The following is a 21,097-nucleotide window of genomic DNA, read 5'->3' as shown; positions in this document are numbered from 1 at the left end:
ACATTGCAGGGCAGAGTAGGTCAAAGGGGAAGCAGACAAGTGAGAAGAGAGAGGATCAAATAGGAACAGGAACTTTGCTTTATAATAACTCACACTTTAGGGAACTAATCCATTCCCACAAGAACTAATGCAGTCTCACGAAAGCAAGAACTCACTACCTGGAAAACTGCATTATTCATAAGGCCATTCTCCTGGCCCAAACACCTCCCACTAGGCCCCACCTCTCAACACCACCATATTCATGATCAAATTTCAACATGAGTTTTCGTGGGGACAGACAAGCCATATCCATAGGACCTACCTTTGATCCATTCCTAGGGAAGAACAGTTGCTGATCCTTCTGATTCAGATTTCCAGACATTTAATGGGGCTTTACCACTAGGCAAGATCCCATGATTAAAATCACAGGCCTGGCCGGGTGAGCTGGCTCATGCCTATAATCCCAGCACTTTGGGAGCTGAGGTGGGTGGATCATCTGAGGTCAGGAGTTCAAGACCAGACTGGCCAACATGGTGAAACCCCGTCTCTGCTAGAAAAAAATACAAAAAATTAGCTGGGCGTGATGGTGCATGCCTGTAATCCCAGCTACTAGAGAGGCTGAGGCAGGAGAATTGCTTGAACCCAGGAGGCGGAGGTTGCAGTGAGCCAACACTGCGCCATTGCATTCAAGCCTGGGTGACAGAGCAAGACTCCATCTCCACAAAAAAAAAAAAAAAAAAAAAAAAAAACCACCGACCTGGCCATCCTGCTTTCTTTTCTGAAGCATTTCCATCTCTTTCGTTTGTCAGTGGTCTGTGCCCGACACTATCCATGTTCCCCTGCAGATCCACTCTCCACCCTTTCACTCTGCTCTGCACCCTGAAAGACTGGCTGTATGATGGACCCCAGCAACCAAGCTCCCTTGTTCTGTCGTTTGTAGTTGGGCTTGGCCAGTGGCAGCCACCAGGAGAGGATGGAAGGACAGAAGGAGAGAGAGATTTTCTGCTAAGCCCTAGGTCAGCTGTGGCCCAGCTCCCTCATTAAAGTGCAAGTTTGTGAGGAATGTCAGTGGTCCTTTGCTTGCCCTTGAAAGCCTAGAGAAGACTTCCCTGAAGCAGCCACCCCAAGGACCTCATCAACCCTTCTTATTTCCCTTAACTCTTCCTCTAACTTTATAATAATCCCTTCATTACTTTCTCTTTTTATCATGCCTTCTTAAGTGTGCTCCTCTTTCCTCCCAAGACCCTGACTAATACAGTGTAAGACTGAGATGCAGGGTAAATGGAGATTCCCTACTTGAACCTTAATCCTGAATCTCAAACTCACTCCTAGTTTTGGCAAACAGTCCTACTTGGGGAGTTTTAGCACTTGAGTAATAATAGAGGTCACTCATTTCCCATTTCTAGATAGGCTAGCTAAAGATCAACAAAAGCCGTTCAGTAGGCTTAATATAAATTATTGTTGTTACCAGCATTTGTGTTATTTGGGGGTGGGGCTCAGCGTATTTAAGTGATGTCAACACTTATCTCTCTCCACTTTATAGAAAAGGAGATCATATAACCAAATCCATAGTTGCCCGCAGATCACAGTGACTCCATGGTGAACCTTGTGTCTTGTTGTCTTTTGTTTTTTGTTTTTTGGGTTTATTTGCCAGGGATCTGAGATCTGACCAGCACGTTCATATTGTTAGTTTCCAGAACTCATAAATCCCTAAGATTTGTTTGGCAAACTAGATGTTGTCAGAATACTTAGGGTGAGATACAATAACAATTTAAATGATAAACAAAAACAAACAGAAAAGAATTCATCCTAACTTACCCAGGACCAATTTCTTGCTGTTTTTTTCCCCAGCTATTTTTAAATAATCAAATCACTGTAGTATCTATGGCATTTTAGAGATTGCAAGGTCTGTGAGTCATATCCTTATTTACAGGAATGATGGGAGAAAGTCAGCTTGTTCAGCATTTACTCCATTTATGAGAAATGTGCAGGCAAATAAGAAGCTGGAGAAACGCTGTTTCGTGTATCATTTCACCGTGTCCTACAATCTCTTTCTCTTTCCCTTTTCAGGACTCAGACCTGGGAGAACAGCCACTGCCCAGACACGTTCAGCAACAGATAAAACAGTATAACATTTTGCAAAGGCAAATTCCTCCTCTTCTGCTGTAGAAAAACTTGGTTTCTTCTTCATACACACTGAGTCCTTCTGCTCATAATGCTGGTCCTAAACGCCTTAATCCAAAAGCAGCCAATAAAAAGTTTTTAAAAATCCAACTCCTTAGGGAAAAACTTTGTTTTCCAGTTTGTGTGACTCAGGTCATCAGCTCACGGTCATTGTCAGAGCCCCAGTCATCTACGTGTGTCAGCACCGCCCCTTTTATCTCTCTGTCTTCAGTACTGCCTGAGAAGTACACACAAAGGACTGAACAGAGACATTTTCAAAGTTTCAGAGAAAAATGAAAGGATATGATTTTAACACTGGAACCGAATACTCTCTTAAGCATAAATTTTTCTTCTAGGGAGCATTTGTTTGTAATTATGAGAAATTAAGGAATATATTCCCAGTGAAATAAAACATAGGAAATTAGAACTGGAAGGGTATTCAGGGAATCTAGAAGTTCATGCTATCAGCTTTGTGAGTGATTTCATCTCTCACTTTGTGCATTTCCCTTTCTATGTTCATGTTTGATGTGAGCTGCATTCCCAGTTCAGATTATTCTCATTCTTTAAAAATAAGAGGGGCTGGGCACAGTGGCTCACACCTGTAATCCTAGCACTTTGGGAGGCCGAGGCAGGTGGATCACCTGAGGTCGGGAGTTCGAGACCAGCCTGACCAACATGGAGAAACCCCGTCTCTACTAAAAATACAAAAAACTAACCGGGCATGGTGGTATATGTCTGTAATCCCAGCTACTCAGGAGGCTGAGACAGGAGAATTGCTTGAACCTGGGAGAGGGAGGTTGCAGTGAGCTGAGAACGCACCAGTGCAATCCAGCCTGGGCAATAGAGAGAGACTCCATCTCCATCTCAAATTAAAAAAAATAATAATAATAAAATAATAATAATAGACCAGGTGTGGTGGCTCATGCCTGTAATTCCAGCACTTTGGAAGGATAAGGCAGGAGGATTGCTTGAGCCCAGGAGTTCAAGACCAGCCTGGGCCAACAAGTGAGACCCTCATCTCTACAAAATATTTTTTAAAATAACTGGGCCTCATGGTGCATTCCTGTAATCTGAGCTACTTGGGAGGATAGCTAGAGCCCAGGAGATCGAGGCTGCAGAGAACCGTGATCACACGACTGCACTCCAGCCTGGGTGACAGAGCAAGACCCTGTCTCAATAAATAGATAGATAGATAGATAGATAGATAGATAGATAGATAGATAGATAGATAGATAAAAACAGAGAGGTGAAAAATATGGTTTTAAGGGTTCTGTTTAAGAATACTCTGTTCCAACATGGAGTTTGTCAACTCTAAAGTGGTAAAAAACAAGACGGATTGTAGACATTTTCATAAAAGGCAGGATTATTTGGTGTCACCAAATTAAATATGTTAATGGTCACAGCGGAGGCCGACTCAATCAGCCTTTTATTCTGCCAGGCTATTTGATACTGCTGAGGGCTTACCTATTTCCTGAGGAGAAAAATAGTCATTAAAATGACCTTATAAAGACTACACTTGCAGGGATCGTTTCTATAGCTCACTACCAGATAAGTTTCTCCGAACATGTACAGCACCAGAAACCACAGGCGGCGGTGCAGCGCTCTCTCGGGAGCCTGACACTGGCTCTGGGTGCTGCTTCACTGCAACTTCCATTTGCCATTGAGAACAGTTCCGCTCTTCCTCTGGGAAAGTAAGAGAGAGAGGGTGCAATCTGAGGGGTTTCCCTTCTTGTAATACAAAATAATAACAACCACAGAGGACATCGCAAGTAAAATGTGTATAACAACCTCATCTAAAGAACCCTATTATCTTTCTACTATCTGTCTACCTAAATATGTATAGTATAAATAACCCTATATAGCACTCTAAGCAACTTAAGTTAGGTAACTTAGAAAACTCTTTTTTTTTTGAGACTGAGTCTCACTCTGTCGCGCCCAGGCTGGAGTGCAGTGGCGTGATCTCGGCTCACAGCAACCTCCACCTTCTGGGTTCAAGTGATCCTCCCATCTCAGTCTCCCAAGTAGCTGGGATTACAGGCACACCACCATGCCCGGCTACATTTTTTATTTATTTATTTTTTTAGTAGAGATGAGGTTTCACCACATTGGCCAGGCTGTTCTCGAACTCCTGACCTCAGGTGATCCGCCTGCCTTGGCCTCATGAAGTGCTGGGATTACAGGTGTGAGCCACTGCACCCAGCCAGAAAACTCTTAAAAAACATGCTATCCTAGCAAAAAACATGTTACCCCTGTAATATGCTTAAAATTCTCCAATGGCTTCTCTTTGCTTTTAGGCCAACATTCTTAACGTGATCTTCAAGTTCTTGCCCGATTCTACAACCTTACCTTATACTATACTACCTAATACTATATTCTCCCTACCCCTTCATGCTCAGCCATCCTGGCCTTTCTTCAGGTCTTTGAGCATGCCACAGGGCCTTTGCATGTGTTTTCACTCTGTCTAGGTTGTCTTCCTCCACCTGCCTTCTTTGCCTCATTAGTTCTTACTCATCCATTAGATCTTAGCTCAGTAGACACTACATTAAGCAGCCATCCCAGACTCCCTATCTCAGTAAGATTCCGTGTTTGTTTGTTTGTTTGTTTGAGACAAAGTTTCACTCTTGTTGCCCAGGCTGGAGTGCAATCGCGTGATCTCCACTCACTGCAAACTCTGCCTCCCGGATTCAACCGATTCTCCTGCCTCAGCCTCCCGAGTAGCTGGGATTACAGGTGCCCACCACCACGCCCGGCTAATTTTTGTATATTTAGTAGAGACAGGGTTTCACCATGTTGGCCAGGCTGGTCTTGAACTCCTGATCTCAGGTGATCCACCCGCCTCAGCCTCCCAAAGTGCTGGGATTACAGGCGTGAGCCACCGCACCCGGCAAGATTCTGTTTTTAAGGTGCATTCATCAACTACATTTTGTCACTTATCTCATTTATGTGGTTATCTTCATTACTTATTGCTGCAAAACAAATCACCCCAAACTTAGCAGCTTAAAACCAGTATTATTGCCTCAAAGTTCCTGAGAATCGGGAACCAGGGGCAGTTCAGCTGGGTGGTTCTGACTCAGAGACTTTCATGAGGCTGCACTCAAGATGTCAGCCAGACTGCAGTGTTTGAAGTCTTGCCTGGGGCTGGCAGATCTGCTTCCAAGTTCACTTACGTGGCTGTTGGCCGAAGGTGTCAGTTCCTTACCCTGTGGGCTTCTCCGTGGCAGCTGGCTCACCCCAGGGCAAGTGATTCAAGAGACAGCAGGTGGGAAGGAAGCTCCAATGTCTTTCATGACCTAGACTTAGAAGTCAGATGTTGTCACTGCCGCTTGACTCTATTTGTTAAAAACATGTCTTTAAGTCAAACCCACACTAAATGGGAGAGAAATTAGGCTCTACCTCTTATGGAAATTTTTTGATATGTTTTAAAACTATCCCATTTGGGTATCTAGATAAATATTTACCTCCCTTACTAGACTAAGGGTTCCTTGAGAACCCAATAGAACCCTCGTTTCTAGTGTTCACTTTTGTGTCCCTGGTATCTTCCAGGATGCCTGGCAGAGTGTGGACATTCAATAAATATTGACTATATGAATTAATGAATGAATGAAACTTTGCACTTGAATCCCAGCTCTGAGAACTTTCTACAAATTATACAACATTGGAGAAAAGGGATAATCACAGCTGTCTCTCAGGTGTTTAAAATAATACAGCCTATACAAAGCACCTAGTATAGTCTGGCACTGAAGGAGGTCATTAAATGTTCTTTCTCTTCCTCTTCCTTGCCTCAATCACACATGCAATCCATCTGAAGCCCTGTGGAGTCTACTTCCCATTATGTCTTTCCCATCCCTCTTAGTCTGTTACTCTCTTTCAATTGCTGCTGCTCTTAGACTTGCCTTGCACACGCTTTTCTGTTAGCCTTCTATCAGTTCCCTGTGCCTCTATTCTCTAGTGCAATCTAGTGCAATCCATCCCTAAATGTGCTAGGACCACATTATCTTTGTCATTTTTGCATCTTCTATTGCTGTTGCTCGGCCCTGCACCAGCTAAGTGTATAATAAATTTTTGTTGAATTGAATTTCAGTTCCAGATCTCTTTTATTTAGCTCCTTACTTGCACTGAGTTAAACATACACTCAAACTCAGGTACCAGGATGAGATAGAGAAACATGCCCTGCCCATATCAAAGGTTATAAATTTTCTAGCTAGGTGTAACCACATTCTTTTCATGTCTACACAAAATAAATGGCCCATAAGTGACAAATTCTTTAGTAGAGCAATTACAGAATATAATGTGAGTTACATTTTATTTTAATTCTATCTCTAAAGCAAGCACCCTCACCCTAATGCTATAGTACTAATAACACCATAATATTGTGCTCACTTTTATGCTCTATAATATTGTCATTATTGCTAATAGCAAGAATATTGCAAATATATTTGAAGATAGAAAATTCTTAAATGGTCATTATATAGATAATATGCAGTGGTAAATAAGATTGGTGGAAATTTGTCAAATTATTGAAAAAAATGAGACAGATAATATAAGAAATTCTACCTTCTCACATAAGATTTCTCTGACATGCTATAAAAGTAGATAATATTTTCATGTTCTAATGAACAAAAGTCTTCTTACAACATATACACCTAGGGAAATGCTTGCTTTTGAGTCACAAATATATATCTTTTGGAAATAGTAAAAAGTCAAGCTAACACCAGCAAAGATAAGAAAACTATCAGTGACTCCTTAATGTAATAATAGTTGTGTTCAAATACTTTTACTTTGTTAAATTATTTTCATTCTGGTAAAGCAAAGAGATTTTGGAACTGTATTTCCCGGCTTCCCATTTTCTAGAAGGGACTGTGACTGCTTGAATTTTGTAAATATATGCAACTGTCTTCAGATGAGCAGTGTCCAAAAACTAATCTTTATATTTAAAGATGAGTAACTTACCTTTCTTCCTCCCATTCTGCTAACTTTGTATTTGTATTAACTTAGTGAACAATTCCTCCTTTATACTGGTGTTTATTAGCCTTATACTAAAAAGAGGAGGTGGGTTACTGAAACAGAAGGTTCTTCCAGAACAGTAGAGACGTTCACCTTCGGTCAAATGTTAAAGCAGCTTAAGGGTGAATAGGCTCACATAACATGAAAACTTTGAGGTCTATCAAAAAGCTTCATTTCACAAATGAGGAAATTGAAGATCAACATGCATAAGGGCCTCCCAGCTCTGCATCACGTGGCAAAAAAACCTGTGGCCCTGCACCATGCCTCCCTTCACATTTGCCCAAACTGTCCAGAGACTTGTCTATCCCAGGGCACATCAATCTCAGTGATATTGTCACACTGAGGTGGACAACTCTGTTGCAGGTGCTGTTCTGGGCAGGATGGTTAGCAGTATCCTGGACTCAGTCCTCTAGATACAAGTAGGACTCCCTCATGCTAGCTGTGGCAACAAAAACTATTTCCAGACATTGTCAAAGGTCCCCTGGGAGCAAAATCATGCCTGTTTGAAAACCACTCATTTATCTGAGGTCATCTTGTTTTAATGAATTATTCCTTTTTTCTGTTTTTGGGGCAAATATCTCAAGATACAAATGCATCACATTCAATATTGAAGTTTTGAGTTGTTTATATGTGAAATCACAGTCTTCTAAGAAATGGGACTTCAGGCCAGGTGTGGTGGCTCACGCCTGGAGTCCCAGCACTTTGGGAAGCCGAGATGGGCAGATCACCCAAGGTCAGGAGTTCCAGACCAGCCTGGCCAACATGGTGAAATCCCATCTCCACTAAAAATACAAAAATTAGCCAGGCGTGGTGATGGGCGCCCGTAATCCCAGCTAATTGGGAGGCTGAGGCAGGAGAATTGCTTGAACTCAGGAGGCAGAGGTTGCAGTGAGCTGAGATCTTGCCACTGCACTCCAGCCTGGGTGACGGAGCAAGGCTCTGTCAAAAAAAAAAAAAAAGAAAAAAAGAAAGAAAGAGAGAAAGAAGAAAGAAAGAAAGAAAGAAAGAAAGAAAGAAAGAAAGAAAGAAAGAAAGGGAAAGAAAGGAAGAAAGAAAGAAAGAAAGAAAGAAAGAAAGAAAAAGAAAGAAAGAAAGAAAGAAAAAGAAAGAAAGAAAGGGAAAGAAAGGAAGAAAGAAAGAAAGAGAAAAAGAAAGAAAGAAAGGGGACTTCACTTCTTTTTTTTTGGCACATGCAAATACAGCTAAGAACCAGTTTCGGACCAGGGCTAGGTCATCCCAACATCTAGCACAAAGGAGGTTAAGAAAGGAGCAAACTAGAAACTGTCAGTTTTGATCCATGTTTAATGAAAAAGAAGTTACATGAATAGAAATGGACATATAACAAAGAGTTCAATTTGAGAAAATGTGGTGATAGGTAGAACAAGGAGAAATTGTTTCAATTCTGAATTTACTCGCATATTCCTATTAGCTGTTACTGATCTAAAACATCTCCTTAAATCCAAAACAAAACAATAGTTACAAGTTCACTGATGTTTTCATGGGCACTCACCCAAGTAATGTCCAAACAATATTTTTCCATGTCCCCCCTCCCCCAGAACACACACAGGCAAAGGCAGAGATGTTTACTGTGAGGTCACATGGCATGAAGCACATGCAGCCTTATCTGTTTATTATTACAACAGCCAGTTAGCATTGGCAAATGTGCTTTGGTTACAAACATGGTTTCTGCTAATAATTTCATGAAGAAGCTTTTAGGATATGTGACCATTTATTCTTAGTATAATCAATCATTGAAGGATAAAAATCAGAGTATAAAAGTTTATACTCTAGCAAATATAAATACATGCAGAGAAGTTTCTGACAGTTTAAATTTGAGCATATTTGAAATATTAAAGGCATGAAATTTAAAAATACACATACGTGAAACTACGGTGAACATGTTATGGGTTTGTCGCATGGTTTAACTCTGCTCAGCCCACGATTCTTAGCTGGGTCAGTCAATAGTCTATTTTTATCATTTTCTACCCTGTTGTACAGCATGATCATATCTTCCTAAAAAAGAAAAAAACATATATCTTTGGAAAAGAATTCTGATCTCCAAAAACATATACCAGTAATAGTTTCACGTTAATGATCTCATTTAAAATATCCCTTCTCTCAAGCTAGAAGCTGGCAAGCAGTAAACTCATTATAGACCGTTGTCATGTGGGTAATACAGAGAAGCAATAGATCTGACTCACTATTCATTTGAAATACAAATCTTTTGGCCAGCACAGGGCAGTCATCAGCCTCGTATGCTCACACTGAAAAATTTAAAGTTAGGACGAGCCCTGCCTCTTCTGATACTGTATTCGAAGTTTCTCCAGTTGTTCCACACATTGAGACTGGGCCAACCTCAACGTCCGATTCTCCTCCGTCAGAGCCTCGAATTCCCGAACCAGCTCAGCAGCATCCACCTTCTCCTTTTCTGCCTGATCTAACTTGGCAATGAGCTCCTTCCTGAAGATTCGGGGTAAAGGGCAGGAAGAAGCACAGAATTCAATGCAAGCAAATTAAATTATTCAGTAATAGCATGATGGAAGTAGAATGATTCATTCTGCTGTTCTGAATTTTTTCCCATCTCTACTTGCCTCCAATGACTTTTATTTGTCCAGCTTTGCAAATTTTATATCCCTTTATTCTAGCACCTCGACTAGACACTTCCAAAATACTAACCATACACCAAAAGTCCCATAGGTTCTTTAGTAGTCAAAAACATGATCATTTTAAAAATACAGAAAATTGTAAAAATAATTTAGAAAAATATCTGTGTAAAATTTTTCATAATTTAAGATGCTGTCTATTGTCTTGTAGAGAGGACAACTATAGTTTTCTCTTGGCTGAGTCTTTGTCCCCCAAATTCAGTTGTTATCTTCCTTTGTTTCCTATATCTGAGTTGAACAAATCTCCAATAGACTTCTTTGAACTACAGAATCCCAACTCTGTCCTTGTAGATATTACCTCGCATGTCTTTCCCTAATCCTTACATATACATTGCAGCCCAAATTAACAAAACAATGTGTCCACATTTGATGCTGGCGTGACTCCAGAATTGAGGAAGCAAGCTGAAGCTACTGTAGGAAAATTGTAATGACAACACTTTAAAGAAACTCAGTTCTTAGTTAATATTTGTAAATAATTCATTGATTTAAATACACATTATAAGGAGCTAAAGGTTGGGCACAGTGGTTCATGTCTGTAATCCCAGCACTTTGGGATACCTAGGCAAATGGATCGCTTGAGTCCAGGAGTTTGAGACCATCCTCGGCAACATAGCGAGACAACGTTGCTACAAAAAATTGGGAAATTAGCTGGGTATGATGGCTGACAACTGCAGATCCAGCTACTCGGGAGGCTGTGGCAGGAGGATCACTTGAGCCTGGGAGGTTGAGGCTGCAGTGAGCTATGATTGTGCCACTGCACTCCAGCCTGGGCAAAAGAGTGAGATCCTGTCTCAAAAAAGGAAATAAATAATGAGCTAAAGATCTTCAGTCTATGTGTAGATTTAATAAACATTATAACCCAAAGGATACCAGGTCTGTCTCCATCATGGAGGTCAGGTAATCCTAACCTAGACAAAATCTAACTGAATTCTCCTTTGCCTTACATTTCTTCCTCCTCTGTAGGGCAAAAAACAGTTGGTAAATGTCCTTCAGATACATAGTTTTCTAGATGAGCTTTCCAAAGGGAAGGCTTTGTACTGCTGGTGTTAGCATTAGATGATTGTAGGTTGTACTGAAAGCTTCATTAGACTTTTGAATTAAATTAATGTGTATTTTTAAATATAAACCAACGCATCTAACCCATGATTTCAAAGATCTTGTGCCCTAAAAGGAGGCTAATTAAAAGAAGATCTACATAAAGATGACTTACAAAAAAAGTTTGAGTCAATAATGATGTACATGTGGAAGTATCTGGAAGTTACTTCATGATCATTCACAGATGTTGTACCCAAATGACCAAAGCTTAGGACACACTGCCACCAGTCTCAGTCCCAAGGCTTCTCCTCCTAGGTTCCCCCTACCCTGAAAAGCTCCTGATGTTTTACAGTTGTGTTCCTAGGAAACAGTTTTGAACCCTTGTTTTAAAGTAGTAATAACATTGCTTTAGCATAAAATACACGCAAATATTATCTTCCTTACATTCTTTCATCACTACAGTTGGCCACATTTCTAAAAGCCTCTCCTCTTCCTTCTTCCACTGATCAGATACTGATCTGACACTACATAATATGAAAAAAGAAAGGAAAATACATATATTCCTGAAAAGCAATAATATTCAAGTTTATATTGGAAATAAGCCTGTGGCCACTGGGAACAAGGGGCGGGGGGAGGGGGGGGTTGCTCATCAAAACACAACCTGTAATGTTTCAATAGTCCAGAGCTAGAAAACAGCCTGACCATCTCATTCAATTAGGTCTCCAAACATGTTTTATTATATAATACTATTGGTTAAAAAAAATTGAACACAAACCCAAACTACTTCTACATATGTCTGCATATTCATTCATAAATTATATACCTGCCAATATATTACATACATTATAAAGCATACCCAAATATGGATATGTAACAGGATAAGACCGCATGCTAAACCTGGGGGGTGAAAGTCTGATAAGGAACAAAATATTTACGTAACCTCAGTGTCTCCTACAAATTACTTAATTGAAAAGGGAAATGTGTGATGAAAACTGGAAGGCCACTTTCACCAAATGACCAAAGTTGACACTGCTAGTCATGAGATAAATGGACATCACATGCACTGTGAAACACACATCATTTCTGTGGTATTCCTGCCAAAAATGTACAATCTATATCTAATCATACAGACAAAATCAAATTCAGGGAAATTCTACAAAATTGTTAACCTATATCTTTAAAAATGTTAAGAACTCCTCCGTATTTAAAGAAACCAAAAAAAAAAAAAAAAAAAGAAAGAAAATGACAACACAGGCAATGTGCTATTCTGAACTGAAAAAAAAATAGTTTTGAAGAACATTATTGGGAAATTGATGCAATTTGAATATGGACTGTGAATTAAATAATAATACTATATCAAAGCTAAATTTCTTGATTTTAATTATTATACCATGGTTAAATGAGAGAATGTTATTGTTTTAGACTATACTTACTGAAGTGTTTAGGGCAATGTGGAGCATGATGACACACATATATGCATATGTATACATACATGTATTTACACACATATATACATACACATATGTATATATGTATATGTGTGTGTATGAGAGAAAGAAAACCCCAGTACTGTCGTGGGAGGAAGAATAAGGCACAACTGGGGAAAGTTTAGTAACTGGTGAATCCAGTAAAGGATATATGGGAGTGTCGTTTTTTTTTTTTTTTTTGAGATGGAGTCTCACTCTGTCACCCAGACTGGAGTGAGGTGGCGTGATCTCAGCTCACTGCAACCTCTGCCTCCTGGGATCAAGCGATTCTCCTGCCTCAGCCTCGCGAGTAGCTGGGACTACAGGTGTGTGCCGCCACACTTGGCTAATTTTTGTATTTTTAGTAGAGATGGGGTTTCACCATGTTGGCTAAGCTGGTTCTGACCTCAGGTGATCCTCCTGCCTCGGCCTCCCAAAGTGCTGGGATTACAGGCGTGAACCACCACGCCCAGTTGGGAGTTCTCTATACTACTTTTGCAATTTTTCTCTAAGTTTGAAACTATCAAAATGCAGTTATCCTGAAAAAAAGACAAGGAGTAAATAAGGATAAAAGTTCTAGTATTTTCTTCCTGCACCCAATGGCCTGCCTTGGATACCCACTTTGGTGTCCACTGAGCAAAACCAGACGTTAGAAAGTGTCCAAAACTGGAAGATAAGGTACATCACTGATACGCATATAAACAAAGTTCCTTTGGGCTGTTACTGATTTTTGGATCTTCCACGCTGTTTAGAATAGAATAGGCTCACAATAGATACTTACTGAATAAATAATTGAAGAAAAAGGTAGCTCAGAGATACAGTAATTTATGTTTTAAAAATGAGGAAATAGAAACTGAAAGTGCTCCATTTAAAGGAAAAAGTCACACAGCTAATAAGAAAGAGCCAGAAATCAAGCCTATCTTCTGATTAAATGTTTAGAGTTTTGTGTCCCTAAGTATAGCTTAGGTAGTAAATGTCAATAATTAAATATTGATTAGTAAAATTCCTCATGTAATTATTTTTAAACATTAATGAGTAAAACCTATATAAATTAAAAAAAAAAAAAAGAGGCAGACACAGAGGCTCACAACTGTAATTCTAGCACTTTGAGAGGCCGAGGCGGGCAGATCACTTGAGGTCAGGAGTTTGAGACCAGCCTGGCCAACATGGTGAAACCCTGTATCTACTGAAAATACAAAAATTAGCAAGGCATGGTGGTGTGTGCCTGTAATCCCAGCTACTCGGGAGGCTGAGGCAGGAGAATCGCTGGAACCTGGGAGGTGGAGCTGCAGTGAGCCGAGATCACGTCACTGCACTCCCGTCTGGGCGACAGAGTGAGACTCCATCCCAAAAAAAAAGAAAAAAAAAAGAGAAAGAGAGAGAGACATGCTTTAAATCCCCTATGCATCAAACAGATCATCTATTCCTGTTCTATTTTTCTCTTCAAATTACTTGTGTCATATAAACGATTTAGGTGGACTTTACTTTCAAATCACAGTCTGGGAGGTGGTGGTAATGGGGATAACAATGGCTATTTCCCTGGCTCCATATCTAACCTCATGTAAAACTCCCGAAGCTATCTGTCATTAATTTTGATTGTCAGAGATAAAAAATCACAAAATCATAGATTTTTACAATTTGAAAGAATAGTCTAAATTATCTAGTCTGATCTTCTTGCATTGGAGAAAGTCAATAATAATTTCTTCTTTACTGGAACCCAGAAGACTCAGCGGATATGTTTCTAAATTAGTGTCATGTATTTGATAAGTAATTATACAGACATCCAATGAAAACTGTCAAAATGTCTATTGTTTCCTGTCCAGGACCATTTATATAGACATATTTATGCTCATCCATTAGCAATTCATAATTAAACCTTGGCACATCAAGCTACAAAAACAATCTTATAAATAGATGATCTGAAGAACAAATCAATATGTATTATAGGCTAGAATGTGGTTCTGCCTTTGATTTACTGGTTCTATTTGTATCGTTTCCTTCAATGTAATGTAATATGGGGGTAGAAGACCACAGTTAGAGAGATCTTATTTCTGCAGTCATGAATCTGTAACATAGCTTTCCACATGACGCCATTCAATAGCCTAAAAGGTCATAACTTTGGAGTCCACCATAGCTCATCTGTTGTCTCCATCCTAAGCCACATGCCTGGAAAGGTTTTTAGTTACTAAACAAATAGGGGAAGGGAAAGTCCAAGTGAATTGGTTAAGAAAACTTTCAAACTTTATGGAAATTAATTCCAAAATTAAGGAGATTCTTTACATTGCAGGAGTTTGAGACATGGATCCATCACTGGAACAAATATTTCTCTGTGCTGAGGAGACCACTACAAGGGATCTTGGCCCTTTCAAAGTTAACTAAGGACTTTTATTTGGGAAAGGCAAAATTCTAGGCAGTTTGGCCCCAGTGAGCTAAAGAATTTGGGTAAATAATATAATAAAATACCTTTATCATAGGGAGAATTTTACTTTTAAATAGGGATTTAGACTGTATTGTTGGTGGATCTTGAGAGACTTATGTCCAGGTAAAAGCATTCATACACAGGACAGAAGGAGTCAATGCCTCAAGATGACAGAAAGGATGTCAAAGTCTACCTTCATTTTATCCAGGTGGAGGAATAATAAATGATACTGAACTGAGATTTCCAATGCTCAGTCTAGACTATGTTGTTGAAGCCGTACAAATGCTTAATGCATGAACGAATGTACTAATATCTATTGGGAAGCAAAGGGCAACACTGCACCCGTGCAGGAGGAAGTCAGACTTGCTCCAAAGCAGGATTTCTCATCCTTGGTACAACTGACATTGTGGGCCAGGCAATTCTTTGTCGTTGGGCACTGTCTATACATTGGCGTTGTAGGAAGTCTAGCAGCAACCTTGGCCTCACTCACTAGATGTCAATAGCAAACCTACACTCACCAACCAAAAATGTCTCTTAAGTATTGCCAATGTAGGGTTGGGCAGGTGTGGAGAATTTTCCGGTTAAGAACCACCACCTAAAGGAAGTGGAGATTCCCACTATCAATCAACCTGACAAGAATTAATCCTGGGACAGGAAGAAAGTGAACGGCAAAAGGTTTCTTCACTCTGCTTCCCCAGAGATTGGATTGGAGCCTCTTTCCTCAGCAAGAGAAACCTACTTAAAAGAGCTCTCACTGAGAAGAGTAAATATGCTGTCCCTTTCAACCCACTTAACGCCTGAGGTTGCAATTTTTTGAATTTGAAAAATCAGATCTTGGCAATGACCTTGAGCAGTAGGATATAAATAACTCCCACATTTAGTGTTCCAATAATGGAACACTAGGCATAAATTTAATACAGTTTCGGGCAGACAATTAGGTGTAGAAATACTTGGGAATGAAGTTCCCATTAAATGACTGGGCTGCACCTAATTATGTGGTGTAAAATACCCAAATCATTGTGACTGGGGCATTAACAGCTTAAATTCACAGCCTGATGGCATCTGGGATATTGAAATTTCACAAAAACCTAAATACTAAAATGAAAGAATACCTTTGGCTACATCTCTGTCTCCACAAACAAAGTAAAGAACTGAGGCAGGCCTTTGCTCTTCTACTCATTTGCTCAGCAAGTATTTATTGAAAGTCTGTTACAAGCCAGGCACCGTCTTCTATTCTTGCTAGCCAAGTCAGTCTTGGGAAGTGCATCTCCACAGCTGGAAAATGAACTCAAATCTCATATCTTACCCAGAAGGCATCTTACTCATATCAGACATCATAGGAAAGAGAAGATAGAACTTTTCCCCACATTACTATATATCCTGCAAACACTTGTGGAGAAATATCTCCATTTACTGTGTATTTATGTTAATGAAAATGTAATTTCTGGAGGCTGAGTAAATATTTAAGAAAAATATCTTAGGTATATAAAAGTGAGGTTTGGTTTTCAGTGTTACCCTGCTGTGGAATCCTTTTTCAAAGAAAGTCATACCCTGAAGGGATGCAAATAAAATGGATAAAATTGGTCCTTCTCTGCCGGGCGTGGTGGTTCACAACTGTAATTCCAGCACTTTGGGAGGCCAGGTGGGCAGATCACGAGGTCAGGAGATCAAGACCATTCTGGCTAACATGGTGAAACCCCATCTCTACTAAAAATACAAAAAATTAGCTGGGCATGGTGGCGGGCACCTGTAGTCCCAGCTATGTGGGAGGCTGAGGCAGGAGAATGGCGTGAACCGGGGAGATGGAGCTTGCAGTGAGCTGAGATCGCGCCACTGCATTCCAGCCTGGGTGACAGAGCAAGACTCTATCTCAAAAAAAAAAAAAAAAAAAATTGGTCCTTCTCTGGTTGATCTTGGTACAGTCCCCTGCCTGACACCCTCTCCCTCCCGAATCTGTGAGAGACTCCTCAGAACACAGTTTAAAAGCCTCTGCCTTTGGGAATATCCTAAAGAAATAAATCCTTCTGGTTAAACATAAAAAAAAAACCTTAAAATCTCCTGTTATTAGAAATCTCAGAATAAATATGATGACTAAAAACAAATCAAAATTGCACTAATTTTAATTTATGCCTTTGCAAATTACATATGCACCCTTTTGCCCCATCCTGATATGTTCCCCTAGATGAGATGTTACTCCCCAATCATCATTTTATACATTTTAAAAAGACATGAGAATATAAGTCTCACATTGATTTTGATAGCCTCATATGAAAACCCCTTTCTGATGTTTTGCCTGAACACACTAAAATTATGTAACATTTTTCACCTCAGAAACAAAAAGACAACCAAATTAAAAAATGGGCAAAAGATCTTTGAGATATTTCTCCAAGAAAACATAGAAATGGCCAATGAAGCACAGGAGAACCTGTGTAACATCATTAGCCATCAGAGAACTGTAAATCAAAACCACAATGACACATTGTTTCACACCCACTAGAGATGGCTAGAATCTAAAAGGCACAAGAAGTGTTGGCAAAGATGTGGAAAAATTGGAACCTTGATACACTGCTGGCAAGAATATAAAATGTCAACCCGTTTGAAAACAATCTGGCAGTTCCTCAAAAGGTTACACATTGAGTTATAATATGAGCCAACAATTCTACTGCTAGGAACCTACTCAAGAGAATTGAAAACATAGGTCTACCTCAAAAATTGTACACAAATGTTTATAGCAGCATTATTCACAATAGCCAAGAAGTGCAAACAACCGATTAAATGTCCATTAGCCTATGAAAGGATAAAATATTATATATTCATACAATGGGATATTATTCAGCAATAAAAAGAATGAAGTACTTATGCATGATACAAAGTGGGTGAACCTTAAAAACATTATACTAAGTGAAAAAAGCCAATCACAAAAGATTACATATTATATGATTCCATTTGTATGAAATGTCCAGAATAAGCAAATCCATAGAGACAGAAAGTAGATTATTGGTTGCCAAAGTCCAGAAGTCAAGGGTCAGTGGGGCGTAACTGCCAAAGGGTGCCAGATTTATTTCTGGGGTGAAGGAAATGTAAAGTTGGTGATGGTTGCACAACTCTGTGAAGATACTGAAAACCACCGAATTGCAATAGCCAGGGTATAGGATCAACCTACGTGTCCAAGTGTCCATCAGCAGAAGAATAGATTTTTTAATGTGATATATCTATACAATGGAATACTATTCAGCCATTTTAAAAAATGAAATCCTGTCATTTGCAACAACATGGATGAACCTGGAGGACATGATGTTAAATGAAATAAAGTGAGGCACAGAAGGACAAAGACCACACAATCGCGCTCCTATGTGGAATCTAAGAAAGTTGATCTCATTGATGTAGAGAGTAGAATAGTGATTACCAGAGGTTGGGGAGGGTGGTAGGAAGAGGGGTATGGGCAGGGGTTATTCAATGAGTACATAGTTACAGTTAGACAGGAGGAATAACTTCTGGTGTTCTCCTGCACAGTAGGGTGACTGTAGTTAACAATGATGTACACTTAAAAATAGCTAAAAGAGAGGATTTTGAATGTTCTCACCACAAAGATATGACAAATGTTTGAGGAGATGAATATGCTAATTACACTGATTTGATCATTACACAATGTGTCCATGTATGAAAACATTACACTAGACCCCATAACTAAGTACAATTACTACATGTCAATTAAAAACAAATAAAACTGGCCAGGTGCATGGCTCATGCCTGTAATCCCAGCACTTTAGCAGGCCGATCACTTGAGGCCAGGAGTTTGAGACCAGCCTGGCCAACATGGTGAAACCCTGACTCTACTAAAAATATAACAATTAGCCCAGAGTGGTGGCACACACCTGTAATCCCAGCTACTCGGGGAGCTGAGGTGGGAGGATCGCTTGAACCTGGGAGGCAGAGGTTGCAGTGAGCCAAGATCGCACTGCTGCACTCCAGCCTGGGCGACTGAGCAAGACTGTCTCAGAAAAATAAAATAAAATAAAATTGTTTATAAAAATATATATAACATGAGGATGCAAAGACATAAGGATAATACAATGGACTTTGGGGACTCAGGAAAGGGTGGGAGAGGGGTGAGGAATAAAAGAATATACATTGTGTACAGTGTACCCTGCTTGGGTGACAGGTGTACCAAAATCTCAGAAATCATCACTAAAGAACTTATTCATGTAACCAAGCACCACCTGTGCCCCAAAAACATATTGAAATTAAAAAATAAAAATTAAAATGAATAAATAAAATATTCTTCAATCTGACTTTTCCAAGAGTCTGTCTATTTTTCTGACGTTTAAGTTAATCTTCTAAACACCAAAGTACCCAATACAATATTTCATACCAAAAAAATAAATAAGTGGTTTCTCTACTGGATGAGATAAAATGCTTTATCTGGAACAAAGCAAACTTTACAGTTGATTGTAGTTTAACAATATACTTTTAAAAATTTCTGTCAAACAATTTGGTAATAGATTTCATTTTTTTATTTTATTTTTTCTAAATTTGGTGATAGATTTCAAAAGCCATAAAATGTCTATATCTCATTTCAATGACTTTCATATTACATACACAAAAAGCTAGGTATGTTGTAGAAAAATGCTTATAATATTTATGGAAAAAATCATGTTATACATTCCACGTTACTGTACATGCAATTATATTAAAATGTCTATTCACATGCAAAAGGCCTAGAAAGAATTAGATTAAAATGATAGCAGTTCTTTAAAGATATCAGAATTCTTGGTAATTTTTCAAAGCTTTCAAGAAAGTCCTTCCCACCTTTTTCACATGGAGAAGAAAAAAAATCAGTAAAAATATAACAAACCTCTCGTACATCATTGGTCATAAGCCAGAAGTGATTCTTTAAATTGGATTCAGCCAATGCTGAGTTTATAATCCTAGAAAATGTTTGACTCTCTTTCTCCATCCAACAGATATGATTTAAAATAACAGTTTCAGCAACTCTTCTCATCACGCCTCTTGAGACAAATTCTCCCAAACTTGATCCAGGGAGACCTCCTCTGGAGATGAGAGAGAAGTTCAGTTTGGAGTTCAAACCTTAAGCAGTGTCTGAACGACTCCAATAAAGAAAAACTGTCTTTTAAAATACCTTAGTTAGCGTCTCTCTTTGCATCTAGCTTACGCCAGCCAAGCTAGAGGCAACATAATCAGCTACACTTTATGAAATAATGAGAAAGAAATTCTCAACAGAATCATCAAAAAACGGAGAGCTAACTACTTGGGTCAAATTCACTTGGCCCAATATATCTTGCTTGAAAATAAAGACTGTTTGGGAAAAGACATGTTGCAAATGAATTTCCACTTCAGTAAAGTCTTAATGAAAATAACGATCATTAACAATCCTTGGAAAACCAAGCTCATGTATTTATAAATATAAGATATTACCATATTTCCCAATTTAACAATGTATCCTAGCAGTTTTTCTTTTTTTTTTTAAATGGAGTCTCACACTGTCACCTGGGCTGGAGTGCAATGGTGTGATCTAGGCTCACTGCAACCTCCACCTCCCGAGTTCGAGCAATTTTCCTCCTAGCAGTCCTTTATTGCTGATATTGACTCTGTAATACCAGCACTTTGGGCGGCTGAGGTGGAAGGATTGCTGTAGGTCAGGAGTTTGAGACCAGCCTGGGCAACATAGCAAGATGCCATCTCTTTAAAAAATTTTTTTTAATTAACTGGGCATGCTGGCATGCACCTGTGGTCCCAGCTATTCAAGAGGCTGAGGTGGGAGAGTTGCTTGAGCTCAGGGGGTTGAGGCTGCAGTGAGCTATGATTGCATCACTGCACTCCAGCCTGGGTGACAGGGCAAGACTTTGTCTCAAAAAAAAAAAAAAAGGAAGAAAGGGGCCTGTTAGGCCAAGAGCTTGGTGTGAACAGGGGCTCAGTGACTGGAGGACCCACCTCCTGCCCCGGGAGAAGGGAGGAGGCCAATGTAGCTGAAGTTGAGGGATGAGATTGGAAGTTCTACAGAGGTTCCAAGGCATCCCCAAGTAGGTCTTGAAATCTATGCCAAGAACTGGCTGTCATTTTCTAGCAAAAAGAAACCCTAGGCAGGGAAACTAGTTACAATATTGCATCAACCAAGATCTCAAGTAATAAGTCCCAAGCCCAAATGGTAGAAGTGAGAATGAAGAAAAAGGAACTTGAGACTTTACGAAAAAGAAAATATATATACATAATGAAAGAATTTGGCCTTGGCCCTACATCTAGCCAATTATTTAGGGAGACACTTCAAGTACTTTGGGGAAGGAAACAAGATGAGTTCTGCAGAAACACACACAGGCATATAAGTAATTAAGGAGGGGGTCCGGCCCACT

The 21,097-nt window shown here is 39.5% G+C and overlaps 1 protein-coding gene and 1 non-coding gene across 5 annotated transcripts in view; one reads left to right on the top strand and one right to left on the bottom strand.

Annotated features, from left to right (window-relative positions):
* Positions 1-3,648: 3,648 nt before the first annotated feature.
* On the top strand, positions 3,649-3,863 carry LOC115931870 (small nucleolar RNA U3). The gene has a single exon (XR_004068298.2). It is a non-coding gene; the product is annotated as a small nucleolar RNA U3 (small nucleolar RNA).
* A 4,567-nt stretch (positions 3,864-8,430) lies between these two features.
* The window catches only part of MAP3K7CL (MAP3K7 C-terminal like), a 48,335-nt gene continuing 35,668 nt past the window's right edge, over positions 8,431-21,097 (bottom strand). For 3 of the 4 annotated variants that reach the window (XM_063702742.1, XM_063702745.1, XM_063702744.1), the window contains one exon: positions 8,431-9,606. In XM_063702742.1, the coding sequence (XP_063558812.1) occupies positions 9,426-9,606 (181 nt within the window). In that variant the 3' untranslated portion in view covers positions 8,431-9,425. The remainder of the gene's footprint in view (positions 9,607-21,097) is intronic. The other variant, XM_063702743.1, reaches the window with a different exon arrangement.

Source organism: Gorilla gorilla, chromosome 22 (genome assembly GCF_029281585.2).
Source record: "Gorilla gorilla gorilla isolate KB3781 chromosome 22, NHGRI_mGorGor1-v2.1_pri, whole genome shotgun sequence".
Classification (NCBI taxonomy): domain Eukaryota; kingdom Metazoa; phylum Chordata; class Mammalia; order Primates; family Hominidae; genus Gorilla; species Gorilla gorilla.
The sequence above is the reverse complement of the archived record's forward strand: the minus strand, read 5'-3'. Positions and strand labels throughout refer to the sequence as shown.